At 43.7% G+C, this 17,985-nt stretch overlaps 2 protein-coding genes and 1 long non-coding RNA gene across 9 annotated transcripts in view; 1 reads left to right on the top strand and 2 right to left on the bottom strand.

The window, feature by feature from the left end:
* The window catches only part of LOC143414928 (T-cell surface glycoprotein CD4-like), a 30,670-nt gene extending 23,996 nt beyond the window's left edge, over positions 1 to 6,674 (bottom strand). Inside the window, exon 1 of one of the 2 annotated variants that reach the window (XM_076879964.1) lies at positions 6,500 to 6,674. The gene's annotated coding sequence lies outside the window, so the exon portion shown is untranslated. The remainder of the gene's footprint in view (positions 1 to 6,499) is intronic. The other variant, XM_076879967.1, reaches the window with a different exon arrangement.
* Positions 6,675 to 7,914: 1,240 nt separating this feature from the next.
* Positions 7,915 to 9,923, top strand: LOC143414924 (uncharacterized). Of its 3 annotated transcripts, XM_076879955.1 has the most exons (3): positions 7,915 to 9,032; positions 9,470 to 9,666; positions 9,756 to 9,923. In XM_076879955.1, the coding sequence occupies exons 1-2, from the start codon at positions 8,153 to 8,155 to the stop codon at positions 9,475 to 9,477; spliced, it is 888 nt and encodes a 295-aa protein (XP_076736070.1). In that variant the 5' UTR covers positions 7,915 to 8,152; the 3' UTR covers positions 9,478 to 9,666; positions 9,756 to 9,923. The 3 variants fall into 3 exon arrangements, with proteins under 3 accessions (XP_076736070.1, XP_076736068.1, XP_076736067.1); XM_076879953.1 differs by lacking the exon at positions 9,470 to 9,666; XM_076879952.1 differs by having other exon boundaries at positions 7,915 to 9,666.
* Positions 9,924 to 10,359: 436 nt separating this feature from the next.
* On the bottom strand, positions 10,360 to 17,916 carry LOC143414931 (uncharacterized). Of its 4 annotated transcripts, none has more exons than XR_013095529.1 (3): positions 17,205 to 17,916; positions 14,899 to 15,013; positions 10,360 to 12,902 (listed from the first exon to the last, which is right to left on the bottom strand). It is a non-coding gene; the product is annotated as an uncharacterized LOC143414931 (long non-coding RNA). The 4 variants fall into 4 exon arrangements; XR_013095530.1 differs by having other exon boundaries at positions 14,899 to 15,010; XR_013095527.1 differs by lacking the exon at positions 17,205 to 17,916 and having other exon boundaries at positions 14,899 to 17,198.
* Positions 17,917 to 17,985: the final 69 nt, after the last annotated feature.

Here is a 17,985-nt window from a genome sequence, read left to right as displayed (position 1 = left end):
AGTTAATCAGAACGGCAGGTATATTGAAATGTATTGATTTTTTTAGTATAGTATTTTTTTCTCTTATTTTCTTTTCTAAATTTACCTGTATATTGTTTACATGTTTGAAAGAAATTACCAATCAATCAATCAAACTTGGAGAGAGTGTAAAAGAGATTTGGGTACAGTTTTAAAGAAATGTTTTTCGCCCCTAAATTTTCATATGGATATCTGAAACTGAGACCCTTAGCCCCCTTGCTAGCTACCTCTCCCACATTGTAAGAGACCTTGGGGTACTCTTGGATAGCTCCTTCAAATTAGAGAAACAAGTTTCTACTGTGGTTAAATCCAGCTTCTATCAGCTATGTCAAATTTCTAAAGCTAAACCTTTTCTTTCCCCCAAGGACCTTGAAAAGCAGATTGCATGCATTCATTACCTCTAGACTGGACTATTGTAACTCTCTTTATTTAGGCCTCCCTCACTCCTCTCTCTACCGTTTGCAATTAGTACAGAACGCTGCTTCACGCCTTTTATCAGGTGTTAGAATGCATGATCATATGACTCCGGTTTTAGCTAACTTACACTGGCTTCCTGTGAAATTTCGCATTGATTTTAAAATTCTTTTACTCATAAAATCTTTAACAATAACATGCCTAGCTATTTAACAGAACTTCTGCATTTGTATAATCCTAAAAAAGCACTAAGATCTTCAAACTAGATGCTCTGAATGCAACCTAAGTCTAAACTGAAAACCAGAGGTGATCGTGCCTTTGCTATTGCAGCACCTAAACTGTGGAACAATCTCCCTACTGCCATTCACACTTCTGAGTCTATTCAGTCTTTTAAATCTCGCTTAAAGACTCATCTTTTTTCCCTGGCTCTGACTTAAGACAGTTTGACTATCATTTTGTGGCTTCTAAGATTGTCTTGTCTTGTGTTCCTGTTTGGTAAATGTGTCTTATTTTATTTATTTCCTAATTTGTGAAGCGCTTTGATCGACATTGTTGTTTTTAAATGTGCTATCCCATATGGAAAAGAAATAGTAAAAACATATATGATTTACTCATGAAAGTGGCCACTTTCTCATTACTTTCATTTTTTTTTAGCAAGTATACAAAACATACAAGTTTCATTATATAATTTTTCAAGGGATCTTATATCTGTTTTCACTCTTGTATGCTTTTCATACAAGTTTCATACAAGACAGATACAAACTTTATAAGATTTATATATATCTTTTCCATATGGGTTATAAATACATTTTTGATTTGATTTGATATCTGCCGTGAGGACAAATCTGAACCAGGCTTGTGTCATCAAAGGGCCTGTAACTCTGAAAGTACTCACAGTATGAAGACAAACGTCAGACTGGCTTCACGAGATGTGCTGAAGTTTTTGTAAGAAAAGAAATCAGCTGATTGTGACGGGGTCAGGGGGGAGCACTGTTGCTCTTACAACTTAGTACATCGAGCAGCAAAAAAACCCCACTTAAATTCTAGTTATTTATTTTAATACTGAGTGTGTAATCAAATCTGCTGACATTTCCCATGATATAATGCCAGAAAACACTCAAAAACACGATGATGTGACTCCAGACCTTTTAAAATGTGGGAATCTTTAGTCCAATAGATGCTGAGAGCAGTGAGAGCCTAAAGTGATTTTTTTTGCAGCCGTCTACTCTAACGTCTCTCTGAGGGTTAGAACTCATACTCCAAAAAATGGATATGGGGTGGATCATTATCAGCCTTATGAGCCCATGAAAAACAATCTCATATTCTCGTACTTTATTTTTTTCATTCATTTCTTAATCTTCGACTCTGACTTCACCGTATGCAAGCCAAACGAGGCTGCCGTCCCATGTTTAATCAAACTTTCAAGCATAACACTACAACACTAGTAGTGTAGCCTGTGGTAGTTACAGGTAGTCTGTGTCACTGTGAGCAGTGCCATTCAGGTTAAAGCACAACAACATTGCTCATTACATACATGTTCAATCCAGGGATAATACAGTTCACAGTTTGCAGTTCATGTTGTGGTTTTTGTAAGGCTTAAAAACACATACTAAACATATTCCAGCAGCACAGAATACATATTGCACTTATAACAAGCTATAAATAAAATACCTGAAAACGTTGAGCACATACAGTGGAATAATAGAGCCAGATGAAGAGGCACTAACAGAAAAATAAGATAGAGGGAGGACAGGAATCAAATCACATTAATGCTCCAAAGGAATTAATTCTGAAATCAAAACAGGCATCGACAAACACCAAAACTGAATCCTCAAACACCAGACTACCTATGAACATGCTGCTAACTAACCCTTAGTCTGATATATGAAGCAGAAAGTTTCAGCTAAACCATCAGTCCTGCTCCTCTTCTCTCAATGTTTGACACTCTGAGTCTGAACCAAAGACCTACGGCCCAAACTAAACAACTAAACAAAGAGGATGTCCTTGCTTTACTGACTGCGTCTCTTTTGCATTTTGACAGCTCTCAGAGATAAAAATGTGAAGTGACAACAGACATTTACCCTTATTCTCTCCCTCCTCGTCTTCAGACTTTCTTTTGCAAAGTGATGAATAGAAACAGACAGTCGAATTGACCACTTTGTATAACTTCACACAGGAAGCGAAAACGAAATCAAACATAAAGGAAATGCTCTTGTTTCAATTCCTAGGGGAGGCATGCATGGTATGACAGACACCTGGGTGAAGCAGAAAGGGTTTTACTCAGAACTGTAGAAAGGGAGTCAGAGAGCTGTCAGGAGATGAGATGAAGAAGGGCCAGACAACAGAGGATGGTAAAACGTCCTCCCCTGAGTGTTGCTCAAAGGGCTCTGAAGCTGTGGGATTAAACTTCCCTGGCACAAACTGACATGCAGACCACTGGCGAAGGGAATCATCTGCTCACGCAGACCTAAGCTTCTCTAGAGTTCCTTTAAAACTGGTTTCCACTTCTTTATAGATGACCACTTCCTTACTGTTTGTGTTTCTGAACTAAATTTAAAGGCCTCCAGTTTTGGTAGCTGTGATTGTCTAAGTTCATGTTTTTATGGGTTGAATTTGGTTAATAAAGAGAGGGTACGCATTGTTCACTTTTAGCAGATATCTTATTAGATTTAGAAATCAACGAGGTAAATAGCTGAAGAATTTAAACATTTAGCTGATCGTGAAGCCAACTAAAAATGCTCACAAGAACATCCCATGTTGCCATGAATGTACAAGTTGTTCGAAAATCAAGTGTGTGCTCTGTTAGCCAAGGCCAACAACTGTGGCCTCACTAGAAAGGCCAGGATTTCCCCGTGAGAGCGCAGCGGGAGGTCATATTAACGTTTCCTCCCCAAAGAGCAAAAACAAAGAACAGCTGGCTCACAGCTGGGTAAAACACAACGGTGTTTAATAACTGGACCTCTTATGACTAATGTTCCCTCTAAGCTGCGCGCATGCGCGCATGCGCACTACTGGCACGGTCTCCGGGCAGAAAAAAATCTGCGTTGCGCACAAAAAAAAATTAACTTGAATTGAAATTAAAATAAATAGTTAACAAGGTTCAAGGTTCTTTATTTGTCACATGCATAGTTATACAAGTATAACACACAGTGAAATGTAACCTGACACGCTCCTCGACATGTGCAAAAATGGGGGGGGGGGGGGGGGGTAGATCTTTTAGAACCGGATCTTTGACGTGAACGACGCGAGACGGCTCTTTATCGCGAGCCGTGTTTTTGTTTTTTCCTCTCTCTTCTCTCTTGTGCTTTGCGCTGGACAGAGGGGGGAGGGGCGGTAGTTACACTCGCAGTAGCACAGGAACAGAGCAGGAGGGAGAGAGACAGAGAAAGAGAGCCAGGGACAACAACGTCACATTAGAAAGGTATAGTAATCGTCCACAACTATTTTCAGTTGCGGATGATACAGGATTCAGAAAGTTTATTCATGCAGGCCCATATGACTGAGAATGTGCATCTTCTTTTTGTTTTCATATTTTCATTTATATTTAATTGTGTTGTGGTTTGCAGCATTTTGTGTTGTTTCATTTTAAAAAAAAAAGCTGAAAATTTAAATAGTTAAAAGTTGAACTGTGACTAGTTGGTTTTCGTTTTATATGATTTATTTATTACATTTTATGTGGAGTGAATAAATAAAAGTATATTTACGGTGGCCCCTAGAGACAAAGCACGTACAAACTTCACAATACGTACAAACCCTGAAGCACGTACAAACTCCAAAACACATAAAAACTCAGAAGCACGTAAAAACTCCAAAACACGAAGAAAACACAACAGAAGTGCTCCAGAATGCTAGGCCCAGCATTGAGCTTTTGTTACCTGCACTGTTCCAAAAAATAGAAATGTCAAATTATTTTACAGTGTATTTTACAGTTGTGTACTGTTTTTCTAGAATATCATTACATTTACATAAGTAGACTGTGATCTGACACGTCAAATGTAAAATAACATAACATCACTGTAAATGTAATAAAACACAATTTACTTGTTTTTTAAATAAATTTTTTTGTACATATGCATATTTAGATTGTAAAAATACATTCACAAATGTATCATGATTTCACAAATATCTGTCCGTTATTTGAAAGATTGAACTGTTGAATTCAAATGTAATGCTATGGAAAAGTATATAACATGATCCCTATAAGCTTGTGTTACATCACATAAGTATTTTTATCGTCACTAGTTAGAGCGATCGTGGCTCAACAGTTGGCAGTTCGCCTTGTGATCAGAAGGTTGTCGGTCCGAGCCCCGGCTCAGACACTCTCCGTCGCTGTGTCCGTGGTCAAGACTCTTCACCTACCGCCTACTAGTGATGGCCGATGGTGCGATATGGCAGCCTCGCCTCTGTCCCAGGGCATGCAATCAATTATTATTTAAACCAACTGTTAACTGTATATTTCTGTACATTTACGTATTATGATTCATATTTCCACATTCAGTGACCTGGTTTATAGGTAATTTCATTGTTTGATCACGTTAAAATGTTCCTAATTTAATGTCTAAAAGCATTTGGAAAAGACAGAATCCCATGTCAAATTAGAGCAACAAACTCTATTTTCATTACTGAAAATAACTGTATTTTTATAGGACAGTTATTTTCTGTTATTTTGCGGTCGTATTTTGGCGCCCCAGCTGCCGGAATATTACCGTTTTTTTAAGATGGTTTTTTTTCCTATTTACAGATGATTTCATTGTTTAATGACATTAACATGTTCCTAATTTAATGTTTAGCGGCACTTGAAAAAGGCGGGATCCCATGTCAAATTAGCGCAACTAATTGTATTTTCATTACTGGAAATAACCGTATTTTTATGCGGGAGTTATTTTCTGTAATTATACGGTCGTATTTTGGCTTCAGCTGCCGGAATATTACCATTTTTTCAAGATGCTTTTTCTAACAGTGTAGAGGCTACACAAGCCAGCAAGTACCAACGACTTGCTGGCTTGTGTATGGTGTATTAACAGGTAAATGAACATTTTTTTTTAATTATTTGAATATATATGGTGCTTGTGTATAAATACACAAACAATACATATATGCTTTCAATTGTGTAATTTAAGTGATCTAGGTAGCTCTGTTTTGAAGTTCAGTTAACGCTAGAAATGTGTTTTGGAGTTTGTACATGCTTTGGAGTTTGTACATGCTTTGTCTCTAGGGGCCACTGTATATATTTATATATAAACATATCAATAAAACCACTTTTTTTATACATTAGTAATTCCTTTTGTGCATAATGTCATATTATTGTTAATAATAAATGAATTAAAGCAAAAAACAACCTGAAGAGTCGGTCGGAGCCGCAAGAGCCAGCTCTCTAAAAAGATCCGGAAATCCCATCACTACAAGAGACGCTCAGAGAGTTTGTGCGTTCGCTCAGACACATAAAAAAATAGAGTGAACAGTGCTTATGACTCTCAGACTGAAACATGAAAACAGGTCCGTTTCACAGTTTCCAACACAATTATAATAAGTATGAATCATGTCGTCTTTGATTTTCCAGGTATAAAAAAACAAACAAACCTCCAAGTCATTTTCGCCCGAAGTGACAGACTTGCTGATTTTGTCCATGACATCAGCAGCAGAAACTGTGACCAGTTGTTGCCGGTTTCACCAAATGTCATTAGCGCTGCAGTTTTACTTTTGGGGCTTGGCTTAATGAGAACAGAGTTGAGCGAAAGGGTGAAATGAAATCTGGGGGACGGGGCTGATGCAATAAGAATTGGCTGCGATATCTTCCAAACTTGCACAATTTAAGCAAGATTTGCGCTCTCCTGCCAACTCCTACCCCACACTAAGTATACTGAGCTGGAACTCATTGTTATTAATAAATCTGCTCTACATTTTAAAGGGAACACGGACAGTTTATTAAGGGTGTATGAATAGTTTTCGATGTCTGTCAGCTAGACCGATTATTGCGCAAACCGTGAAATAAAAACGACACATCATGTCAGTGTAGGATCTGGGTCGTTCCCGATGAGGATAGCCTATTGTGAAATGTGAAGCTCACCTTGAGAGCCTGGAGCTGGACCTGCGGACTCCCGCGGACCCTGTCACCTCAACACAAGAATAAAGCGTTGCCCCACTGTCTTCTCCACACGTGACATCTGCCCCACTGACGTCTGACAGATCCTCATTTTTACAGAGAGTGCTTCTGCTGACAAGGCGGCGCTCTGAAGAATGAAACTTTGTGACAGCAGAGAGCGGAGGAGGAGTGGTGGGAGTGACTCGTCCAGCCTCCAGTGACACCGGAAAGAATAAATATTTAAATATTCAATCGCGCTTGTCATTTATTCATGGACAACACGAATTTAAAGCTGAATTTTTGTCTTCATCTACCGGACAAACAGAGCAACTACAAACGGTCTTCACAGAGAACCAGAATGCTCATGTCTGAGAAGAGAAGCGCATTTCCCGTCTAAAGAGTTCAACATCATTAAACTGATCATATTAACATTTAAATCATTCTTATGCATCTAAAAGCCTTCCATACAACACCCCAAAATATAAAAAAGGTCCTTTATTTTCAACTAATCCATCCTCTGAGTGAAACAGCAGCTGTGTGTTGTCTTCGTGTTTGTGCTTTTCCTCCAGTCGTATTCAGAGCATTAAAACATGAAATAACCCAAAGTAATACATGACGAACAACATAAATGGCAAGAAAAAAACAGTGGCCTTCATTTCTTCTAGGTCTTATATGGTGGATCAATATAGCTGCTGAGCTGGACAAAAAATCCCAGCATGTACAGCCATCACTACAGAGGAAGCAGCTGGCAGCAAAGCAGACACCAGAGACCATGGAAGGTCAGTGACAACTGAGAAACACAGGGTGGGTGCCCTGGATTTATCCCTGTGAGGTCTGAGCCAACATCAGTGATGACCTTTGTACTCTAAACCCATCACCCTGACTCCATGCTCTCCTGCATTTTGGAGATCAAGGGACAAAAGAAATTCAGTAAAAGTATAATTCTAACTGCAGAAACCCAATTTTCATATTCTCTATAATATGACCTTTCATTGTAAGAATTCACTGCGGTGAGAGCGTGAGATCTCAGAGAGTTAAATAGCCTTCAAGAGTGAAGGACATTACTGTCATATAACATGGTGATAAACTAGCTCCATCCAATCTCTTTCTTTGAAGTCTTTCAGTGGCACTGGCCCTGACAGTGGTTAAAACCTCACAATTTCCAGTGAATGTACACTCACTGGACACTTTATTAGGTTCACATTCTAGCCAGCTGTGGAGCTCAGCGAGCCGGAGGAGCTCAGCATGCCCGAGCGAGAGCTCAGCGAGCCGGAGGAGCTCAGCGAGCCGGAGGAGCTCAGCGAGCCGGAGGAGCTCAGCATGCCCGAGCAGGAGCAGCTCAGCGAGCAGGAGGAGCTCAGCGAGCCGGAGGAGCTCAGCATGCCCGAGCCGGAGGAGCTCAGCGAGCCGGAGGAGCTCAGCGAGCCGGAGGAGCTCAGCATGCCCGAGCAGGAGCAGCTCAGCGAGCAGGAGCAGCTCAGCGAGCCGGAGGAGCTCAGCATGCCCGAGCCGGAGGAGCTCAGCGAGCCGGAGGAGCTCAGCGAGCCGGAGGAGCTCAGCATGCCCGAGCAGGAGCAGCTCAGCGAGTAGGAGCAGCTCAGCGAGCAGGAGCAGCTCAGCGAGCCGGAGGAGCTCAGCATGCCCGAGCGGGAGCTCAGCGAGCGGGAGGAGCCCGCGTCGCCAGCTGTGGAGCTCAGCATGCCCGAGCCGGAGGAGCTCAGCGAGCCGGAGGAGCTCAGCATGCCCGAGCAGGAGCTCAGCGAGCGGGAGGAGCCCGCGTCGCTAGCTGTGGAGCTCAGCGAGCCGGAGGAGCTCAGCATGCCCGAGCAGGAGCAGCTCAGCGAGCCGGAGGAGCTCAGCATGCCCGAGCCGGAGGAGCTCAGCGAGCCGGAGGAGCTCAGCGAGCCGGAGGAGCTCAGCGAGCCACCAGCAGAGGAGCTCAGCGAGCCACCAGCAGACGAGCTCAGCGAGCCACCAGCAGAGGAGCTCAGCGAGCCACCAGCAGACGAGCTCAGCGAGCCACCAGCAGAGGAGCTCGGCGAGCGGAAGGAACAACCGGCGCTGCCAGCCGCGGAGGGGCTCTCGCTGCCAGCCGCGGAGGGGCTCTCGCTGCCAGCCGAGGAGGGGCTCTCGCTGCCAGCCGAGGAGGGACCCGCTCAGCCGGAGGTCAGCGAACCGGAGGGACCTCCACGTCTTGCGCGGCCTCCACGCCATCCACGTCCAGTGCGTCCACGTCAGCGACCGGCGCGTCATAGACCATGTGCCACGCCTCGCTGTTGCTCACCGGAGCAGCGACGTTGCCATCGGACCCGTGGCAGGCCACCAGAACCGTTCCGCCGCCACCGGACCCGTGGCAGGCCGCCGGAGGAGCAGCGCCGCCGCCACCGGACCCGTGGCAGGCCACCAGAACCGTTCCGCCGCCACCGGACCCGTGGCAGGCCGCCGGAGGAGCAGCGCCGCCGCCACCGGATCCGTGGCAGGCCGCCTGAAGCGTTCCGCTTCCATCATGGGGTTGGAGGTAGGCCGCCCGAACTGTTTTCCCACCACTGCCTGACCCGTAGCGAGTTTTGCCTGCTTGCGGTCCACTGGGTCGGCCGCAAGAACTGTTGTTCCCACCATGGCAGTGGTTGGACATTTGAACTGGGGTTTTGGGGCCCTCCGTCCGGGACCCCCCGCCGCCCGCCTGGGGTTGGTTGTACTGTGGTTTTTGTTTTGTTTTTGTTTTTGGGTCGTCGGGTGCCGACCCTTAGAGGGGGGGTACTGTCACGGACCCAGTTCCAGGGATTCGGGGTCCGTGAGCAGTGTGGACTACTATTGTAGTTATTATTATTATTATTATTATTATTATTATTATTATTATTATTATTATTATTATTATTATTATCATCATTATTGTGGTTGTTGTTATCATGGTTGTGTCTGCTGTCCTGTTTTTCCGTGTTGGTGTACTGTCAGGTGTTTAGGGGTGTGTGCTTGTGTATGTGAGGGTGCGGTCGTGGCAGGCACTTTTAGGCCTGGTGGGTGTGGCCCTGCCAGCTGACCGGTCCCACCCAGGAATCCACACACACCTGGCGCCGATCAAGCCTCGTCAGAGGAGCTTCAAAACAGTGTGGCTGAGAGCTCCTCGACGCTGGATCGTTGAGTGACTTCCCGTCAGTCTTAAGTGTATTATGCAAGGTTAGTGCAAGTCTACTCTTAGGTTTTGTACTCACGGCTGCCTTTGGTATGCGTGTTTCCTCAGGAGGAATTGTGGCGACCAGGAGGCAGCACACGGAGAGTACACAGGGAACGGAGACAGAGCACGGAGCACGGGATAAAGGAGAAGACACGGAACGGGAGTTGGGATCGCACGGGGGGATTTATTGTTGTTCGGATTGTCACCACTGTAAATAAACACTGTTGCACTGTAGAGTCCTGCATTTTGGGTCCTCCTTTCCCCACATCCCCACGGTCTGCCAGCGAGACCGTGACAGTGGGTGCCCCCCAGATACTCCAGCTTGTGGGGATAGGTTAATTGGATAATCCAAATTGCCACTAGATGTGAATGGGCGAGTGAGTGTGAATGGTTGTCTGTCCCTGTGTGTTGGCCCTGCGACAGACTGGCAACCTGTCCAGGGTGTACCCAGTGAAGGAAACTGTTTCCAGGGCCTACTCCGTGGATCGGCTTCCTCCGAGGCGTGGACGTCTATCAGCAGAGAATGTACCTTCACCTATCAGCAGAGAATGTCCCTTAGTCTGTAACACAGTCAAATATATTCTCAAGTAATATTCAAGCATGCCATTCAGCGTGTTAGTACGAGCTCGGGAGCAGCTTGGGAGAACAAGAAAACAGAGACTGCTTCAGGTTGTCTTCCCAAATTGACTCAACTTTATTCACAAGTACAACAGTTTATATAGAGGGTAAAATTCATGAGACAGCAGATTATCAGTTCAAACCAGTACAGACCAAGATAAGGCAGCGTCTTCCTGCCCTTGGGTGAAGAAGCATCCTTTGTGTAGTTTATTAGTTCAGCTACAATTGTGATTATCTCAGCGACATATTTTCAAGGCACAAAACGAAGAGTTCTTACATTAGTGAAATCTGAAACAAACCATTTGGCCTTCAACAGGCGTCTAAAAGATTAAGAAACTAATGTAGCTGAGGGAGTGATCTCTGTGGTATTTCAACCTTGTACCAGCCTGTGATTCTCACACATCAATTCTTGGGTCAAAGAGAAAAACACTGAAACAAAGGGGCCTTATTGAATGACAGAGTTTTCCTGCATGATGTCACTATAAAACAATATCCAGTAAATGCTCCCATGGTACTAAAATACCTAACAGTTCCACTCTTTTTTTATTATTATTTTTTTTAAAAATAATAACTCAAATAGAAAGGAAAAATCACAAATGTAATAACATAATATAAAAAGCAAATCATAAAATGTAATAGTTCACAACCTAATGTTCAATATACACATCAGGAACATCATTGGTAACATCTGGCACATCCTCAGGATCAATTTGTGCTAATTGCAAATACATTGAAGTAGCTGTACTAGTAGCTATATGGGTTATCATTGAAAATGTGGCTTGCAGAAATGTGAACAGGGTTGCACTTTACAATACGAAATAGTAAATAAAAATCCTAAGATTAATGCAGTAGATATGATTAATAACCTAAATATATAAAAAAGACAGTTCTTTAGTCGTCTCCTGGCCTGGTCCCAAGTTCGAGAGACACCGTATAAGCGTTGTGTGATGACAATGGGCATTTCATTTTCTCCATTATCAGGATGAAACGAGTCTATCTTTATCAGGTTAGACATTGTGTGGTACTCTAGGCTTTCTGTTCCTGCTGGATGTTCGAGTACCTTGTTGTTGTTCAGGTGGGGGATCAAAGGGCTTTCTGAGTCTTGGCTCTTTCCGGCGTTGTGTGTTAATCAGTGATTGTGTGTGTGTAGGTGGATTGGATCCGGGCGCTGGCTCGCCTGAGTCGTCATCTATAGGTGTATTGAATCCGGGCGCTGGCTCGCCTGAGTCGTCATCTACTTGATCCGACGCCTTAGGTGGTTTGGTGGGGCTGGTCTTAACCCTGCTGGCATGAATCCACTGAGGTTGTCCGTCTGTTAGGATGCTGGTTCTCGTCACTGCAAGTACAGTCTGGGGGCTGGAACACGCGGCCTCCCCGAGTGCCCTTGGTTTTAGCGACTGTACCAACACCGCATCTCCTGGTTTCCACGGATGGGTTGGATCTATGGAAGGGAGAGGCTGAGAGAGACAAACTTTCTGATAGTTATTATTCAGTGTTTCTACCAGGTTATGAACATAGTCAGACAATGCAGTGTCTATGTCCCCTTCCAATAGCGGTGCCCCTCTGGAGGCTGACCATGGTGTTGGAAACGGTCTTCCCATGATTATTTCAAATGGAGATAATTTGGTTGCTGCGGATGGAGTCATTCTAATCTCGCAGAGGATTTGAGGAAGTAGTTTGATCCAGGTCATTCCTGTTTCTATCATTGCTTTAGTCAGGCGATTTTTTATGGTCCTATTCATTCTTTCTACAACTCCTGAACTCTGAGGATGGTATGGCACATGATATTTCCAGTCTATTGCTAGAGTTTTAGCACACTTTTGAATTACTTCTGATGTGAATGAAGGTCCTCTATCACTGTTAATTTGGTGAGGTATTCCAAATCTGGGTATTATTTCATTGCACAACTTTTGACAGACTACTTCTGCAGTTTCTTTTGATGTTGGATAAGCTTCTACCCATTTACTAAATTGGTCCACTATTACCAGTAAGTACTTGATGCTTCCTTGTGCTGGCATGTGTGTAAAATCAATCTGTAATGTATGAAATGGGAAATCTGGTTGTGGTAAATGCTGATGTTTTGCTTTTGGTTTTCCTACATTAGTTCGTGCACATGTTAGACAGGTTGCTAATATGCGTTTTACTGCGTGTGATGTTTTCTTGATTACAAATCTTGATTTTATTGCTCCTATTACCCCTCTTTGTCCGACATGACTCACACCGTGAAAATGGCGGACAAGGATTGGCAGTAGTGAAGATGGGAGGGCAATCAAACCCTCAAGGTTTTTGTATAAGCCGTCTCTGTTATCTAAGGTACAATCATTACTTTCCCAGTAAGTGTAATCTAAGGCAGAGGCTTGCTCTTGTATGAATTTTAGGTCAACATTTGTGTCTAAATAGTCTGGGAGCGTGACAAGTGGCAGCTGTAAAGGCAAAGATAATACTTCCCTTCTGGGTGGTTGCCGTGAGGCAGCAGCTGCTTTCGCGGTTACGTCTGCAAGAGCATTTCCCACTGCTTCGTCTGTGTCAGCCGTGCTGTGCCCCTTCGTTTTAACAACTGCAATTGCCGATGGCAGCTGTATAGCCTGCAAAAGTCTTTGAACAAGGTCAGAATTAGCGATCGGTTTTCCATCAGCAGATCTAAATCCTCTTTGTCTCCACAATGTGCCAAAGTCATGCACCACACCGAATGCATAACGGCTATCAGTGTAAATTGTTACCCGCTTATCCACATGTAACTCACAGGCGCGTATTAAAGCCATGAGCTCTGCTTTTTGTGCTGAGTGAAATGGTAATGAGTGAGCCTCTAGTATGATGTCAGGCAATGTCACCACCGAATAGCCACAAAGAAATAAGTTGTCATTTGGTTTTGAACAGGACCCGTCCACATAAACAATGACTGAGTCTGGGATTGGTGTCTGCTCTAAGTCTGGGCGTGGTGCTGTGGATTCCTGTATACGTGTCATACAATCATGAACGTCAGGGTCGTCTGAACCATCCTGTCGGTCAGAAGAACACAGCATACGAATAAGTAAGTGTGCTGGCGAATTGGGTGTGCTGCTTGCTTTTATAGTGAGATTTGCTGTTGAAGTCAGTGTAGCTTCATAACCTGAGTGACGTTGTGCGGTCATGTGTTGTGTAGTTATGTTTGCTAGAATGGTCGTGACCTGGTGATTGGTGTGTAGAATAGTGTCATGTGAGAGTGTGAGCTTCTCGCAGTCCCTTATCATGATAGAGCAAGCTGCTACTGCTCTCAGGCAGGCCGGCATCCCCTGAACTACTGCTGGCAGCACCTTTGAGTAGAAGGCTACTGGACGGTAGCCACAGCCATGCTCTTGGGCCAATACACCTGCACAGGTTGTGCCGTTCTCTGTGACGTACAGGTGGAACGGTAAGTGGTAGTCAGGCAGACCCAAACAAGGGGCGGAGGTCAGCGCTCCCTGTAATGCATTGAAAGAGGCAGTCATTTCTGTGGACCACAGTATTCGAGGAGGCTTGTCTTTTTTGCAGCATTCACGCAGAATGTGGTCATGAAAAGAACAGTCTGGTATCCACTGTCTGCAATAGTTCACCATGCCTAGGAAAGACAGCATTTCTTTCTGTGTAGTGGGCTTAGGGACAGAGGTCACAGCTTTGACCCTGTCTGTAGTCATAGAACGTTGTCCGTGAGACAGTGTAAATCCCAAATATTGAACAGAAGTCTGACAGTACTGCATTTTCTTTGCTGATGCTTTGTGGCCAGTCTGTTGGAGGTGCTGGAGTAGCATGTGTGTGGCAGTTTGACATAGTTTTTCACTATCAGCACAGAGGAGGAGATCATCTACATACTGGATCAGAGTACAGCCCTCTGGAGGAGTGAAGCCGTCCAGGGTAGCACGTACTACCATTGAGAAAGCCGCAGGGCTGTCTACCATGCCTTGGGGTAAGCGAGTCCATGTGTACTGCTTATCTCTATGTGTAAAAGCAAATATCGGCTGTGTGTCTTTATGCACAGGCACTGAGAAAAAGGCGGAGCACAAATCCACCACAGTAAAATGTGTAGCTGTTGCTGGAATAGATGTCAGTATGCTGGGAACATCTGGAACCAGAGGTGGCAGAGGCATGATGACTGCATTAACTTGCCTTAAGTCTTGTGTGAAACGCCATACGCCAGGTTTGTTAGGCTTTGGCACAGGATTGACAGGAGTGTTATATGGAGATACTGTGGGCTTTATTACTCCAGCTGTCAATAAATCTCCTATGATGATGTCTAAGGCTGCGGCTTTTTCAGCGGAAATGGGATATTGCTTGACATATACCGGCTTGTTGTTTTTCAGCTGAGCATGATAAGGTGTACAGTCAATAAATCCTACATCATTCTCACCTCTTGACCATAATGTCATGTTTTGATATTCAGCTGGCAATGTGACAGCAGAGATAGTACAGTGTATGGGGTAGGTTAGATCTAGGTGTTGACATGGTGCAGTGATGTCATAGCCTATGTCTGAGTTATGTGACAAAACCACTGTTTGGCCTTCACTGGTGTGAGCAGTTATGATGTTGTTGAACAGTGTGAGAGAAACAAATATGTGGCTTCCAGGCATGGGGCTACCTGGTAACGGTGTCTGTACACGTGTTTGGCACAGTGTGTGACGTGGGGTACCAGTAAGATGGATATTGAGTTCATTCTCCGCTGAGGCGTCCAGCTGACACAGAGGCTGTTCCTTCTCCATGGTGTCGGTGCATAGGGCAGAGAAAACATAGCTGTTATCAGTATCTGCAAACATTTCACCCTTTGTGTTAAATGAAATACACAAGTTCATTTTTGCCATTAAATCTCTGCCTAATAGATTCACAGGCGAGTTTGGAATAATTATGAATGGATGATATGTAATTTCATCTGGTTTTGGGCCCCAGCGTGTCTTTAGAGAATGAGTTTTGGGGCATTGCACTAGAGTTCCGTTTATTCCCATGGTGTTGATGCACACAGAGGAAACAGGCCCACTATAGAATTTTCCAGACAGTGAACTTTTAGTGGCTCCACTGTCAACTAAAAAGGAATAAGTCTTTTCACCTATCTCTATATCTAACATGGGCAAGCTTTCTGTGTTACGGGACAATTGCAAATGCAGCATCGTGTGTAGTGCTTCACACTGTCCCTCATCATCACCTGGGCCTCCCTATTGTCGGTCCAGTCTTTCGTTATCATATGGGTGGGGATTAAAATGTGGATTATAAGGTTGCTGCCTAAGTGCAAAGGGGCCATTATTTTGATGTGATTCCTGTCTGCGTTGCCAGTTACCTTGTCTGTAAGAGCTCTGCTTACGCCTAGTGGCAGGAGCTGGTCCTGTGTTCTGTGGTTGAGATCTACCTGCTGCTGATTTGCATTCCGTCCTCCAGTGTCCTATTTTTCCACAATAAAAACATACGTCTCCACTCCTATCTCTCCTTCTGAAATCTCCCTGCTGCGCTTGTTGAGGGGACGGGGCCCCTGCATACATCATTTTTTCACTTTCCTCTGAGCCTTCAACATCAAAGTTCAACAACATCTTAACACTTTTAGCCTTCGTGCTGTTGGGGAAAAGATCTGCACCAGCTTTTGTTTTGACAAGTGTGATAAAGTTCTTTATTTTCATGTCATAGAGATTATCAGTGGCAGTCAGCTTCAATAGTTGTGAACATTCTGGATGAATATTGTTTAAGAATGTTGTTATGAAAATCTGATCATTTCCTCCTTCAGGCATGCATGCCTCATTAGTCCAGCAGTGTGTGAAACGTTTCATAAACACTAGAATGGATTCATCTGGCTTTTGCTTACACATGGTTACTGCATTTAAATCAATTTTATCTCTAGACATTGTGAGCAGAAATCTCTTTAGATTTTGAAAAAAGGCTGTGATTTTGTCATCATTTATCCACAAAAACGAGGTGGTGTTGGCTGCTTGGTCGTTTTTAGGGTCTAGTTCCTCTACTTCTTCAATAAGCTGAGATTCAGTCACACCTGGGATTCGTTGACATAATATATATCTATAGTCAGGCCCACCCAAGTGGTGGTATCTGGTACTTCTCTGTAATGCAGAAACAAAGGCTGTAGGATTTTGTAGAGGATCGGGAAGTTCTTTAATGGTTGCTGCTAACTCTGAAATTTTAGGGGGTTGAATGCAACACATGTCCCCTATTATCATGAACGGGAGGGAGGTGCTGACGTCATTAAATTGTGATCCCTGCTTTTCTTTATAACGGGTGTTTTTGTGGGGGCCCTCTTGAGTTTTTTCCTCTTTTTTCTGCTTTAAGTAGTTCCTTATTAAATTTCTGGTGTTAGTTATTGCTTTTGGCACAGTTAAACCATTCGCTACTCTAGTGTGGCGCTGAACATGATTATCTATGACAGAAACGGCTTCCTGCAGTTCGGCTTCCGTACGTTCAGTTAAAGGATCTTTCATGATTTCCTCACACTCTGTCATTAACTGTTTTGTTTGCTTTTTATGTTCCTGTAACTCTCTTTCTCGTTCAGTGTATTCTCGTTCCTGTCTTTGATCTAGGTTAAACCAGTCATCTTCTTCTGATTTAGGTGTCATTTCAGTGCCTTCCTCACTCTTTTGGGATTCTGCTGTTAAATCAGGATATACGCGCTGATGACGTGCAGCCGCCGCAGCAGCTATTAATTCTGTTTTTTCATCATAAGGCGGCGGAGCCGTAGGTTGAACGGATGGGCATATAAGGCTAGTTTTTTCTGCAGTGGATTTACTAGAGCCTACACTGGCTTGATTTAAAGCATTTACGTCTGGCTCGGGTCCTTTATTCCATAGTGGTAGCATGCGATTGGTCACATCACGACATTCTATCATATATTTTTTACAGGACTTTTTAATCAGCCTACTTTTCTTATCACAAATAGTATTTAACATTTCTACTGACCTGTTTTCTGGCGATAATCGTTCGGGATAGGGCTCCGGAAATACATTAGGATGCATTAAAGTTATAGTTCTTAAGTTCGAGACGAAATCAGTCACGTAAGCACTTCCGCATGTTCTGGATACGTAATCATGGAAGTCTTCATTGATTCGCGAGCGTGGGTTAAACGTAACCGGAAGTGGGAGTCGTACTGAGCCGCTATTTGTGATTTTATATTTTATTTTTTTCGGTTTTACAGTTAATTTTGAGTTTTTATCGGACCCGTCTAAGGTCTTTGAATTATTCTGACCCATGGTCAGTGATTTCCAGAGGGGTTTAGACGCTTTGAAGGATTTAAGTTAGTATCTATTTTTGCTGTGGCACACCTGAGGTTACTTGATTTTTTGCTAGCAATTTTATGTTTTTAGTGAGCAACTTCTCACTTTTTAACGAGCAACTTCTCGTTTTATGACCCCAGGCAACTTCCTGTGTCCTTTCTGCTGGTGAGCAACTTCTTAGTTTATGACAGCAGGCAACTTCCTGTGTCCTTTCTGCTTTTATTTTACAAAACAACAGGCAACTTCCTGTGTTTCTATGTGGGCCACTAAATAAGGCTCCTCAGTGTATCCCACTTGTTACTATGTGGGCCACTGAAGAAGGCCTCGTCAGCGTATCCCGTTTCTATGTGGATCACTGAGAAAGGCATAACACAGTCTTATTAAAATAAAAAGACAAGTGCCTACCTTCGTCAGGATCCCACTTCTCGACACCAAAATTGAAGGAAACTGTTTCCAGGGCCTACTCC

The sequence above is a fragment of the Maylandia zebra genome, linkage group LG23, assembly GCF_041146795.1.
Source record: "Maylandia zebra isolate NMK-2024a linkage group LG23, Mzebra_GT3a, whole genome shotgun sequence".
In the NCBI taxonomy this organism is placed as follows: domain Eukaryota; kingdom Metazoa; phylum Chordata; class Actinopteri; order Cichliformes; family Cichlidae; genus Maylandia; species Maylandia zebra.
This window is presented reverse-complemented; position numbering and strand designations above follow the sequence as displayed.